This window comes from Prosopis cineraria, unplaced genomic scaffold (genome assembly GCF_029017545.1).
Source record: "Prosopis cineraria cultivar Desert tree isolate PC_DT_omini unplaced genomic scaffold, ASM2901754v1 PC9, whole genome shotgun sequence".
NCBI classification, from domain to species: domain Eukaryota; kingdom Viridiplantae; phylum Streptophyta; class Magnoliopsida; order Fabales; family Fabaceae; genus Prosopis; species Prosopis cineraria.
Window position 1 is genome coordinate 14269401 of NW_026555340.1, and position 13942 is coordinate 14283342.

General features: G+C 28.8%; 1 protein-coding gene across 3 annotated transcripts; it reads right to left on the reverse strand.

Moving 5' to 3' along the window:
- Nucleotides 1-653: 653 nt before the first annotated feature.
- Nucleotides 654-5917, reverse strand: LOC129320041 (NAC domain-containing protein 20-like). 3 transcript variants are annotated; one of them, XR_008595612.1, is made up of 5 exons: nucleotides 4218-5733; nucleotides 3969-4043; nucleotides 3286-3596; nucleotides 1889-2156; nucleotides 654-1278 (listed from the first exon to the last, which is right to left on the reverse strand). XR_008595612.1 is itself a non-coding variant. In XM_054965179.1 (4 exons), exons 3-4 carry the CDS (start codon nucleotides 2099-2101, stop codon nucleotides 847-849), a joined length of 645 nt encoding a protein of 214 aa, XP_054821154.1. In that variant the 5' UTR covers nucleotides 2102-2156; nucleotides 3286-3596; nucleotides 5816-5917; the 3' UTR covers nucleotides 655-846. The 3 variants fall into 3 exon arrangements, 1 of the variants encoding a protein (XP_054821154.1); XR_008595611.1 differs by having other exon boundaries at nucleotides 3969-5733; XM_054965179.1 differs by lacking the exons at nucleotides 3969-4043; nucleotides 4218-5733 and adding an exon at nucleotides 5816-5917 and having other exon boundaries at nucleotides 655-1278.
- Nucleotides 5918-13942: the final 8025 nt, after the last annotated feature.

Below are 13942 nucleotides of genomic sequence, written 5' to 3' on the forward strand. Positions count from 1 at the left end.
TTTATAGACTTTTATGTATCCAAATGAAATATTTAATTTAAATCTAAATTATCATTAAACCAAACACAAGTTTGTTCTTAGTTTTTTAATATATTTTTCATATTTTAAGTTTAATAGATTAATATATTATTATCATCTTTATTATTGCGTATTTTTTTTTGGGGGGAAATAGTTGTGCTGAGTCAAACTTGGATTGAGCCGAACAAGTTAAAAATTAGACAAAAATTATAAATTGGACCAATATAACTTATTACATAATTCATAGTAAAATTACATGATATTTTGCTAACAATATTCTCCAGTCAGGTGCAAAACTCTAACGCAAGTTAACATATATCCTCAACTGCACTATATCTTTCATGATATGCAAATATCTTTCTTTAGTACAAACTTGAAAATAGCCTTTCCATAGTAATCAATACTCCTTAAACACTAGGAATTAAGATTTATAACGTCATACATGTTAGTCATCATCATAATATCTCAACCACTTCATTGCTTGCCTTTCACAAAAATCTATATATAACCATTGATTCATTACGATTTTAGCCCATTTTATTTTTAATTAATCCATTCTATTCTATCTTACTTTTCAACCAGGAACAAACATGCTAAAGAAGTTTAAGATATTTTATGACTAATATTCTCAACAATGAAACATATCAGATTTTTTTTCAGTATTCATGCTACAAATTGAAAATTAATCACGTCCTCCGCGTTATAGAGATATGAGATGGCCTGGTTCCTCCAGTATCAATCTCAGGCTCCATTAATTCTGGAAGCATGCTTGGGATGATCATATAATCACCGTTTTCTTTGTCCAAATTGTGAAAGATCTATGTACATTCAAACATCATCTGAACTTGACGTTCCATTGTTGATTTCATTGAAAGATGAAGGACTAGCAGAAGATTGAGAGATTTCTGATGAATGAGGATTGTTGAATTGAATCGGATCCATATTGTTTCTTTGAAGCTGTGATTGATCTTGAGAATCAGTTTGAGAAGAATGAGTCATTTTGTTTATAATTTCATAAAAAGATGGAGGTCTAGGAGAAGCATGAGAGATTTCTAATGAATGAGAATTATCCAACTGAATCATATCCATACTGTGGCTTTCAAGCTGTGATTGAGGTTGAGGATGATATTGAGAAGAATGAGTCATTTGAGTTGATTCTTTTCTTAAATATGGTTCTAACCACTGTGCGTCCTCCTTAGTATAGCTTTTTATGAAGTTCTTGTTGTTGTTGTAAATCTTACATAGAACCCAATCACCCAACTGCAAAAGTGTAAAAACATTAAAAAAAAATAGTATACAACAATATCAGTATCCTTTTTTATAGAAAAGAAAATTTTCCATTTAGGATAATCCTAATAATTAGAAACACTACAAAGAGTACAAATCAAAACTATATATTCCTTTGATAATCCATTTTATAAATCACTTTATATAAAAAGATTGATGATTAATTACCTTCTTTCAATTTTACCTTTTCACATTATTTTAGTAGAATAAAATGTTGCATGTGTGAGAAATGAGTATTCTAAAAGATGATATATTTTCTAACAATATCAATGATTTATCAACCATTTCTTTCTTTGAGCAAAATAGTTACAACTTATAACTAGGGTTTGGCTCGGTCAGAGTTGGTTCGTCAACCCAACCTTGAAAACAAGAAGCTTGACAATGAAACCAAACAAACTAAACCTGACCATAACTTTTGAGTTAGAATTAATTATATCCTAAAAAGAGAAAAACTACTGTTTCTCAACAAGAGCAAGAAATTAAAACCATATTGACCAAACTAGATCATATAACTATTCCAAGATTCGAGTTTCATTGAATAGCTTTAATAACAATATATAAGACTGGATGAAGTATTACTAACCTTCGTATCTAAGGAACTCACTCTTGCATGTGTTGTCAGATCCAAATAATACTCATGCATGATCCAATTGGTCTTCTTGCTCCTTTGATGATTCCCTTTATAATAAATCAAAGTTCTACGTTTTCCAATTAATGTTCTTCCATCATCAGAATGGATGGACCGACATTTTCCTGTCACTTCCAATGGCCATCTTGTATTGATCCATTTTGACATATTGGTGAGAAGAAGTACCACACATTTTCTCTAGACCCCCAACTCCTACATTGTCCTGTGTTTATAATTAATATACATGTATAACCAAATTAGTTTACTCATGTGATTGTCATGCTTGACAAAAATGTACGAGACTAATCCATTATGTGGTTAACTATGAAATATGATTTGTTTGATATGAAAATTTATTGGGATAATGAATTTTGTTATTTCAAAGCTTGTCTCAATTTTCAATTTAGTTCTTAGAGTTTAATTTTTATCAATCAAGTTCCTAAAAGTTTATAATCATACATGACTACCTTGCTTACAAGCATCTTTAATCACACCTCTTTTTGTAACCCATTTTACACCCCTTCAAACCATAAGAGGAGTCATTTTATATGGTTATCCAATTTGAGGGACTTGACAGATTAAGAATAAACTTCAAGGACCAATCAATAATTAATAAAAAATTACTATGATAGTGAAACTTTTGATCCTAAAGTTTGCTTCACTTTTCGATTTAGTTCATAAAGTTTAATATCTAACAATCAGGTCCCTAAAATTTAATAATCATACACAATTACCTTAATCGTTTATAACCATCTTCAATTCCCACCTTTTTTTTTTTGTAACCCCATTTTACATCTCCTTCAAACCATAAAAGGACAAATTGTACATGGTAATCAAATTTTAGGGGCTTGATTATTAAAATTAAATTTCAAGAGCCAATAAATAATTGAGGCAATCAGATGGGACAAAAAATTTCATTATACCAAAATTTACTGGAAAAGTATTCAACTACAACCGTATTTCAAGTTAGCTTATCAATTATACACACTAAAACATTAACATATATAGTTTCCTCTTTTCATTTACAAACACATACATGAGAATAAAGCAAGAATGACATTAAACAGTTAGGTCTCTAATTTTTTTGGAAAATTAATTGTAAATATTGATTTAAATAATCATCAATTCAGGAGTTATAATTGTAAATAAGACATTTAAATTTTAAATATAACTCTCAGTTTTCAATTTGAAATTCCTATTTGCAACTTTTTGAATCAATATTTACAACATTTTTCTCATAAATTCCAAATTTTGAAGACTTTATTGTCATTCCTCCAATAATAAAAAACATAAAACCCTTTATTAAAATATTAATGAAATATATTGAATCATAAAAAATTAAAGAAACTTACTGGATAATTGTTCAGGATTGAACTAAAAGACTTCAACTTCAATAATTGGGTTGGTTCCAATGGCTCATTCATCACTTTCTTCCTCAAATGGGCCATGATCAGCACGTGTTCCGTAGGGCAAAACGTGAATCCACTTGGAACCATTTGCCAAAAATCATTAACATTGTTTTCACATAATCCTCCATTAATGTGATTTGTCAGACTACTATCTTCAACTTTTTGCTTCTTAGACTTCATGCTTTGATCAGTTAGCAAAGAAGATGACTGGTTCCTCTCCGGCATCGTACGTGGTTTTTAAAGTCGTAAATAATCTGCCACATAAACGCTAGGTTAAAACACTGATTTATAAAATGTGCAAAGCGTATATGGTAATTAAGAGGCATGAAATAAACTAATCGCTTTTCCTTCTGGAGTATATATTCATTAGCCTCTATTATAAAAAATATATATAAAAAAACAAAAATATATTGAATCTCTCATGCATAAAAAAATAAAAATATTAAACATCACCAATATTATGATATCACTAATATTGAGATATATTATATAAAATACATTATCCATTTCAAGCGACTACTTCCATGGCTCAATAATAGTGAAATTGTAAATGTGCGTGCGTCCGTGTGTGTAAAAGATAAAATAAAGTTAGAGTCATTTAAATGAAATGATTGAAATCAACCCACATGAATACTGATGCGTACTTCTTTCTACAAGCAACTCTTTCTATTTCCGTTTATAGGACCAATATCCTGTTAACCCTGCGCCGTACATGAAGGCATGATAAAATTTAATCAAGTAAAAATTAACTGAAAAACATTGTGACAATTGTTGGAATACACCTAGAAAAAAAAAACGGTGTCATATTAATGTCTTGAAATCTATCAAGCAAAATCTTTTGCTAGAAGCCACGGATGTATCAACTAGCAAATCACCTGTGTCCCACAAACTGATATCAAAGGTACAGAAAAATCCTCAACTGAATCACAAATTGCCCAGCTATTCATGAATCCGTGATGAGAGTATGCATGCATCTCCTTTCATAAAATTGCATCAGCATTAAAGAACTAGTGATTGAAGACAGAGGAGGAAGAATGTTAGGGGTACTGGTGACGGTAGTGCTCATGGGAATTGGGGAAAATTGTTTGTGGGTTTGAAACTGAACTCAGATCTATATAGAGGAGCATCAGCTTTTCCATAGGCTTCTATAGCTTCATTATTAATTGGAAAATGAAAAGAGAAGATAGAAATACAGAATTTCTTCTGTACCTGATTGCTACCTTCCGTGTCACACAACTCAGAATTCCATCAGGTATCTCTAAACTAAGTCATTTTTTTAATTCAGTCTCTCGATAAAGCAAGATACTCCCATTAACTTCAGTTAGATGAATATTTTTCTCTCTGTTTTTCTAATCAGAGCAACGGAATTCACCTAGTTATTTAATTTTTTTTAATGAACTAATTAAAGACAATTAAATTGTTGTCTCAATTATTGCTTTATTTCTTCATTCTAAGTAACAAATTGTTGCTGTAATTGAAGCTACAAAAACTAAATCACACTTACTAGTAAATTATAGATCAATTGATTCTTATGCATCTAGATTTCCCTTGTTTCAGCATTCCACAACTTCAAAGGATGCATTAAGAAGTACCTTTTCTCTTCTATTGAGACAAAAATAATTACCAGACAAAAAAGGCAAACTACTAAACGAGAAGACAATATCAGGCCAGGAAATGGGGTAAAAAAATAGAGGACAGCAAGTCCACTAAGAAAGATGAAGTTAGCCATTTCTTAATTCCTTGTAATAGCAGCTTACTATTTGTTTCAGTCTATCAGAATCTTGTCCCTGATTTACAACGAGAAAATAATTGATGCTCCTGTACTTTGTTTTATCTATCACCTCTGTCCCAAGCTATTTTATTCTATGGATATGCTCCCGATTCCTTACATGTTAGGAATCTCAGAACATTAGTCTAACTTCCTTTTCTAATTTCCTCTCGAACCGTCCATAAGACTATAACAGTTTTTATATTCTATACTATTTCCATTTCAAACTTTTTATAAGACTAGATCTATAATAGTTTCATGTATCACTCCAAAGGTTGAAGCCACTTGCCAGATTAGCATAGATATAAAACATCCAGAAAATTCCAACCTGTGTACAAAAGAGAACAGATACGATTGACAGAGAAATGCAAATTCCAGATTCCCTAAAACTAATATTTGTTAGACGTAGCAAGAAATTAACCAAGAAACCTTCGACAAATGGCAATGGCAATGAAAGATTTTGGGGCAATAATTAACTCTAGCAAAAAAAAAAAAAGTTAGCTAAACCGATAAAGAAACAGCAAAGAAAACAAATTAACAAGCATATCAATCTTGCAGGCGGATCAAAAAGCATTAATCAAATAGATTGTATTAGCATAGAAGCCGAATGCTCGCTATTAAAAGAGGAAGAGAGAATGGCGAAAGAATGCGGGAGCATTTAGAATAAACTGCAAAAAAAACTTGAAAAAACTGAAGAGTGCTTACAAGAAGACTTCTTGACAGAGGAAGAAGATGTGATATTTTGGTGTTACTCGACCACCTGCGAATTGCTCTTGATATTTCTTTTGCGTTGCTGCAAAGCTTTTGTTTCTCTGTTATTATGACACGATTAAAAAAAATAAAATCCTCCCATTGTCTTTTTTCAATATATATATATATATATATATATATTCGAGTTTCGAATTTTAACTCATAAAAATCAGTTTACATTTTTTAACTATCTTGTAAAGAAAAAAAATGTTAAAGAGCAAAAATACTCAACAACTCTTTCTCGCAAAACAGCTACAGTATTTTTAAGTGAACAAAAGTATAAAAGTACTCATAAACTTATTTTAATGAGTTCAATGGTATACATTCCATTAAATTTAACTAATGTCTATTAAAAAAGAAGCAAACATAAGGTATAAAAATATTCAAAAGATTTTTTTTCAAAAACTTCTAATATCCTTAAGTCAACAATAATATATAACTATCCATTAACTTTTATGAAATGACACCTTTGCCTTATAGAGTTATTTGGGTTAGCTCGATTATTTAAATTGTTAAATATTATTTTATTTTTTTAGTTAATTTTAGTTCAATTTTTATCTAAAAAATTAATACTTTCATTTTTTATTTAATTTCAATTTAATTTAATTAATAATAATAAAGAATTCGGGAACTTAGATTAAGGGTATTCAGTTTCAAGTTTGACCCAAATGTTTTAGGCTTATTTGTAAACAAAATACTTTATGCATTTGTTTGTTTCATTTGAAACGCCTAAAAAGTAAAAAATTTAATTAAAAGGGTGGTACATTCACTAAATACTCTTGCTGTATTTATATAATGTGTTTCTGACAATTTTCATGCAGATTAAGAAAACAAAAGGACATATTTCAAAATTTATTTACTTATTCAAACTTCAAAGTAGTTTACTCTAGTCCCGAAGAAATTTAAGCCAAGTTTGAATCGAAATGGATTTAGCTCGATACTTGAATTCCTTTTTTATTATTAATAAAATAATATAAAATTAAAAATATTAATTTTTAAAATAAAAATTGAAATTATATAAAAATAAAATAAAATAATATTTAATAATTCATGTATTCGAGCCAGCTCGAATATACCTGAGATTAGGGTTGAACTTAGTTATATGAACTTTTTCTATATGGTGGGATATTGTAAGTCCAATCCAAATAAATTTAGCCTGAATTGAATTCGATCTGAATAAGTTCAGCCCACTTGAATTATCGGCTCTACCTACAACTTTCATTATTTGACTATGGTCAACTATAGAAAGCCATTTATAAACACAAATTGAATGACTAAATAAGAAAATGTTTTTGCAAACCTCAAGGACCTTTGTTGTTTGTAACGCTCATATGACCTTTAGCTGTTTGATTCAATTCTTTTCTTTCTAGGAAGAGAAAGGCCACTGTTTCTCAAGAACAAGAAAAATGAAAAAAAAAAAGGAATTGGAATGTTGAATCAGAAAGAGAACCACCTATAAGAAGAAAGGGATTTACATTATGAAGTTTTGGTGCATTCTTGCAAGATTGTTTTAACTAAAATTCTAAGAAAGGCATGAAATTTAGGCGACTCAAATTGACTATTTGACTGTTTTGCTTGAAAAATAATGTGCATTTTGTTGCGACAGGGTCTTGTTGACCAAAGATCAAGAAATTAGGTTGTGTTGTCTTTTAAGAATGGTATTCATTTAGTTTCATATTATAAGATGTTTTTAACTATCTCACATAAATAGAAAAAAAAAGTTAAAATTAGTTGACGTCCTTATAAATTTGTTAATTTTTTGGAGTTACTACCTTTATTTTCTTCTCATGGGCAATATATGTATAATGAAATTGATTACTTCTATGATTTTATAAATTAATGCCTTTTAACTTTAAACATAGATTCTAACAAATAATGTTTTATAACATATTGTTTTCTATGACCTCTATTATACATAGGACAACAGTTTCCTCTTCATTCAGATTCTTCAAAACTCAAGAAGAAAGTAGCTTTTTCAATATGTAAATAAGTTAACTAGCTTCTAAATTTAAAATTGAAAGTATTTAAAATTACTCTTTATGTTTCTATTCATAAGTCATTTCTAGTATTTTCACCAAAATTAAGAAAAATTTTAAATTTCATTAACGTTGTCTAAAAATTCAACAAGTTTGCAATTTAACCCTTATTAAATATACATATTTTAAAAATCATACACTCTAACAGTTATTAACCTTCCTAACATTTAATAGGGGCTAAAAGATAACAATGGATGTAATAATCATTGAGGTGGCATATAAATAGAATCAAAACAAATATTCTCTCTATAAACTATAAATAGGATCACAAGAGTAATACATATAAATATTCCTCAAACTGGCTAGAGAAGTTCACAATATTTTATGATAAATATTCTTTTTTTGTTTTCATATTCACTACATAATGAGAAAATAATTACATCCTCCACAATATAGGGATCATCAGATGAATATGAAGCTTGAAGACTCCATTTTTGAGTGAGCTGTTACTGATGATGCAGTTGTGTCCACCATAGAAGGAAGCATGTTTGAGATCTTAGAATCATTGTTTTCTGTGTCCAAATTCTCAAGATCTATGTATTTCCAAACATCATCTGAACTTGACTTTTTATTTATAATTTCATAAAAAGATGCGGGACCAGGAAAAGCATGAGAGATTTCTGATGAATGAGGATTATTGAACTGAAATTGATCCATATTGTTGCTTTCAAGCTATGATTGAGGAGGTTGAGGCAATATTTGGGAAGAACAAGTCATTTGAGTTGACTCCATTCTTAATGGTTCTAACCATGTTTCCTCCTTAGTACAACAACTATTCTTGTAGATCTTATTGTTCTTGTAAATCTTACAGAGAACCCAATCATCCAACTACAGAAGTAGAAAAAAGTACATAAACAAAATCATTATCATTTAGAGAAAGGAAATTTTCTATTTAGTGTAATCCTAATAATTAAAAACACTACAAAAATTACAAATGAAATGTAATAATCTAAAAAAAAATCTGGTGGGTAGTATTTTGTAATTTTATCAAATAAGTTTGGGTCTTTTCCTGTAATTTTTCCCCATTGTCTTTTATTTAAATCTTCTTCTTCCTGGTCGGTGAAAAGAAACAAAAATGAGTGAAAAAAAAAGAAACCAGAGTAAAGCAGACGAGCACGAGAGAGAAAGAGAATTCTCTAAGCTTCCACCGACCTTTGCTCTCCGTTCTTCTTCCTCCGTTGCTCATCTCCATCGAGTCCTTTGTTTCTTTGGCCCTTCCTTTCTTTTTCTTCTTCACTTTTTGGTCTGTTATAGCACCGGAAAAAAATGAAAACGGAAAAAAAAAACCACCCATTGTTGCTGAAAACTTAAGGGAACCGTGATCTCCTCCTCCTTTCTTTCCGTGCATGAACGTTGAGTAGTGGATTTGCCATTATTAAAGGTTTGCTGATGATTTCTTTCTCTTATTCTCTATGTTGTAGATGTCTTCTTCTTCACAATGCTAAATTAGCTAATTGAATTTTCATTCTCATCTTTGTGCTGCTGGTATATATACTGAATATTGATATTTCTCTTGCTTTAGATGTTAAGTTTTAAACTCTTTTCTTGCCCTTTTGAGTTAGAGCTGTACAATTAAGGGGAAAGTTGTTTCTTTAGTTAATATTAAAATTGAAGCCTTGAATTTTGTTACTAAACAAGAAAATTATGATATGGGTGTGCATTATAATAATTATGTTAATTCAATGGCAAAGGATGATCTAGAAGCATAATTAGGATTATATAATAATAACAATGCCATTAGTTTGGCTAAGAATAAAAATGGAGAAATTAGAAGGCATAAAAGTGGACATATGAAAAATTGATTCAAATTGTAGAAAGAGATATTAAAGTTTTATTATATCTAATAGGGGTTCCAGAAGAGGAGAAGCTAAATTGAAGTTGAGAAAAGAGAATTTTTAGAACTTGGCAGCATACCAGGTAAGTAAATAATGTTCCATAATATATAGAATCAATGATCTTTCTTTTACCTTATTTAATTACCTTAATTGTTTTGAATTGATTTTTATTTTATTTTATTCGTATCTTAAGATTTAGTTCATTCATATGTAATTAGTTTGATTATGACTCAACTTTAATCATGTAGATATTTTCATAGTATTTCATTTTTAAAATATAAATATAAATATATATATATATACATGCATGGATAAGATAAATTACCGTGAAAAGATTGTTTATGTCTTCCAAATTAAAGAACAATTTGAATTACAAGAGTTTATAGATTCCATGCATGCCAGAAATGTTTTACGAGACTGAATACAGAATATTGTTTACTAACGACAGTATCATTAGCCCTTAGTGCGCCACGGCATACCTAGCTAGTAGGGTACATTGGAGGTGCTAGACCCGAGTGTCGGCCAATACACGTGGAATGGAGGGTGTAATTTCGTGGACATAATCCACGCTTGTTTTTTTTTCGTGGCTTTTAGCCACGGCGGATGTTACTTACCCTCGTGGACTATGTGTCCACGCCTGTTATTCGTTCTGTTGAGGTCCTAACAGAAAATAAGTTTTTCAAAGTCATATTCTTGCTCTTAAGAATTGTATTTTATGATTTATTTTATATAGAAAGTCATATTTCTAAATGGTTGCTCATGATTGTTTACTTTCCCTTTCTATTTTATTCATTCAATTATCAAAATTAAATTATATTATTATTTTCTAATACCTTCTGTAATTAGAATAGTCTTTTGTTTCCTATTATACATTCATAATTATCATTTTTGTTTAATATTATTATTATTTGGGAACGTTATTTACTGGAAGAATTTTTTGGATATTTAGATAGTAGAAGTGAACTTGCTCTTCATTTGATCTTGTAGGACTCCTTGAAATAAGAAGTATTTTGTTGCTCCGTCCAAATTGTGGATTAATGTAAATATTTAAATATCTTGGTTTTGTTCTAGATTCACTCCACGAATCTTATAGGTAGGATCCTTGATTGAATTATTTTGGGATTGTACATATATACTGTATTGGAGTAGAATTTCGTATGCTGTATGGGTATTCTTTTGGCAAGTTGTAAAGATTTCAGGTAGTCCAACTTATAGGAGAGACTCTGCCGAAATTTTTACAAGTTAAATATTTTGAAAATATTAGTAGTTGTTTAATACAAACGTCAATTATATAATGAGTTTGGGTAATTAATATATCAGATAATATGTGAGTTTAGGCTTATGGAATATGAGTTTTCTTGTATTCTAGCCGATTACACTTTGGAAACTTAAGGTGTGACATGAAAATTATATGCTCCTTTTGGTTTTATATACAAGTCATCTTCTAAAAAAATTGTTAGTCCTTTTTTCAAAAAAAAAAAATTACATTGCACAATTTTCAATTTTAATTTTTTTTATAATTTTCTGAGTGGGTTAAAATACTGCATACTCCTTCAGTCTCATTCACAAGAAAGAGAGACATTTTCCTTGGATTAATTCTAAGACATGTCATTGATTTTTTATCAGTAATTTTTCTTTTTACCTCTATTAAATGTTGATGAGGAAAAAAAAATTTTAAAGTATGTATATTTTAATTGGGGTAAAGTTAAAATTTTGTTAAATTTTTAGAGAGATTTAATGAGTTTTAGGATTTTTTTTGGAATGAGTAAAAAAATAGGAAATGAGAGAAAATTAAAGGAGAAAACCAAAAAAAAAAAGAAGATGGCATTTTTCACCCTTGTTTTCCCCTAATTTCCTTTTTGAAGAAGAGCAAAACTTAATGTTAGGGAAAGAAAATGTCATTTTCTTCTACTTTGCCCTTAGTATTACCTCCCATTCCAAATGAAAGGGTTAAATTTTTTTTTAGTTCTCTAATAAAATATGTTATAAGTAACAGATAAACAAAATTGGAGGTTGTATATTAGAAATAAGTTTTTCAAAAGATGGTCTATCTCATAAGGATAAAATTGAAAACTCTTTGTTTTTTTGCAAACAGTATGAATGATTTAACTAATTCTTCTTAATTTCAATGAAGTAGTTAATTGTAAATTTGCAATTATTTATATATAGAACTTAGTATATTACTAACCTTCTTATTTGAGGAACTTGTTCTTGCATGTGTTATCTCATCCAAGAAATATTCACACATGATCCAATTGGTCTTCTTACTCTGCTGATGAGTGCCTTCATAATAAACTAAAATTCTTCATTTTTCAATTAAATTTGTTTTATCTTTTAAATGAATTGATTGACATTTTCCTGTTGCCTTCCAATACCCATCTAATGTTGATTGTTTTGGCCTCTTTCCATTTTTATATTTTCTATCTCTTGGTGATAAAAAGTACCACTCATTTTGTGATTCATAGTTCCTATATTGTCCTGCATTTATAATTAATTAATATATAATACACTATTATTTTATTCATGTGATTGCTGTGCTTCATAGCAAGAAATAATCCATTATCATTAACTATGAATCAACAATAACATAACTTTTAATCTCTTACATTTGAGGAAGTTATTCATTTAGTCCCTCAACTTTATTTTCTATTATTTTAGATTTTAATGTTTTCTAAACTTATCTAAGTAATCCTTCATTTCATATAACATCATTAAAGTATGCTAACATGACAAATAGAATAATGATGTGAAATCCATGTATATTAATAATGTGTGAAGGAAGAATAGTGGCTCAGATTTCAATTTATTGATCACTTTCGTCCTTAATGTTATTGATCTAATCCATAAATAGGCCTACTATAGATTTCTAATTATGATTAGATTTAGTTCTTGTTTACTGTAATTGTCATGTCTTCTTTATTCCAAAACTTCATCCATTATACTTTTAAGGATTTTGATACATGTCTTTGCTCAATTTTTATGCAAGTCATTATAATTTTAACAAATCATCACAAAAAAATAACAAAGATTGTATATAAGTTAGTCATTGTTAAGTCATTATGATCATATTTAGACACATAGAAACTAACATTGCAAATAAATGAAACATGAGGGACCACGAGCAATAGAAAATATATAAGTACTAACATAAAAATATGCTAAAAGTATGAGGACCAACAATTATATTTTTCTTTAAAACCAAAGCATAAAACAATCTTTTTAAAAAATATTAATAAAATATATTGAATCATTAGAAAAAAAAGATATAAAAAAACTTACTGGATAGTTGTTGAGGATTGAACTTATAGATATCAACTTCAATAATTGGATTTGGTTGTAACGGCTCATTCATCACTTTCTTCCTCAAATAAGCCACGATCAGCTCTTGTTCTGTAGGGCAAAATTGGAATCCAATTGGAACCATTTGCCAAAAATCATTAATATTATTGTTTTCACATATTAATCTTCTAGTTTTACTCTCCCTTTTTCCCCAAAAATCATTCTTGTTTTGATCACTAAGAAAAGAAGATGATGAAATTTTTCTCTTGTTCATGGTGCGTACGTGGTTGAAATTCACAAACAGCCTGCAATATAAATTAAAGACTAGGATTAAAACGGTGTGTTTTGATTTACAATGAAATTCAAAGCCCATAAGAGAGGTATATTAAATAAACAAACTAATCACCTTTTATCAATCTATAAATGAAGTAAAAGTTTTAGGTGCAGTTTGATCACAATTAAAAAATAAATAATTTTTTTAAAATAGTTTAAAGATTTTATAAAAACACAAATATTATCTTATGTATTGTCATAATAATAAAAAATGATTGTAACTTTGATATTTTTACACTTTATATGATATCTTCACCATCTCTATTTATAAAAAATCATCTATTATTTAATTATTTTATGGCACATTCTCTCTTATCTATCATATTAAATTATTTTCAAAAACTATTAAAAAATTAAACAAACATCATAACATTTTATAAAATAGATTTTTTTCCAAAAATAATAATTTTTTTTTTCATGAAAAAAATCTTAAACAAACAGGTATCAAAGGGGTGCCATCCCTCTCCCAGAAGCTCATTGACCTGACCCTTCAGTTTTGAATTGATTTTTTGAATTTCTTTTACACTTTTGAATTGGATTGCTTTTTGATTTTGGAATTAATTATGGAGGGGAAGAAGAAATTTTGGAAGGGACGAAGA

Coding starts and splice junctions, on each gene's coding strand:
- LOC129320041 (XM_054965179.1), bottom strand. CDS start 2,101: ATGTCAAAATGGATCAATACAAGATGGCCATTGGAAGTGACAGGAAAA. Junction 1,279..1,888: donor TGAGTTCCTTAGATACGAAG/GTTAGTAATACT, acceptor ACACTTTTGCAG/TTGGGTGATTGGGTTCTATG.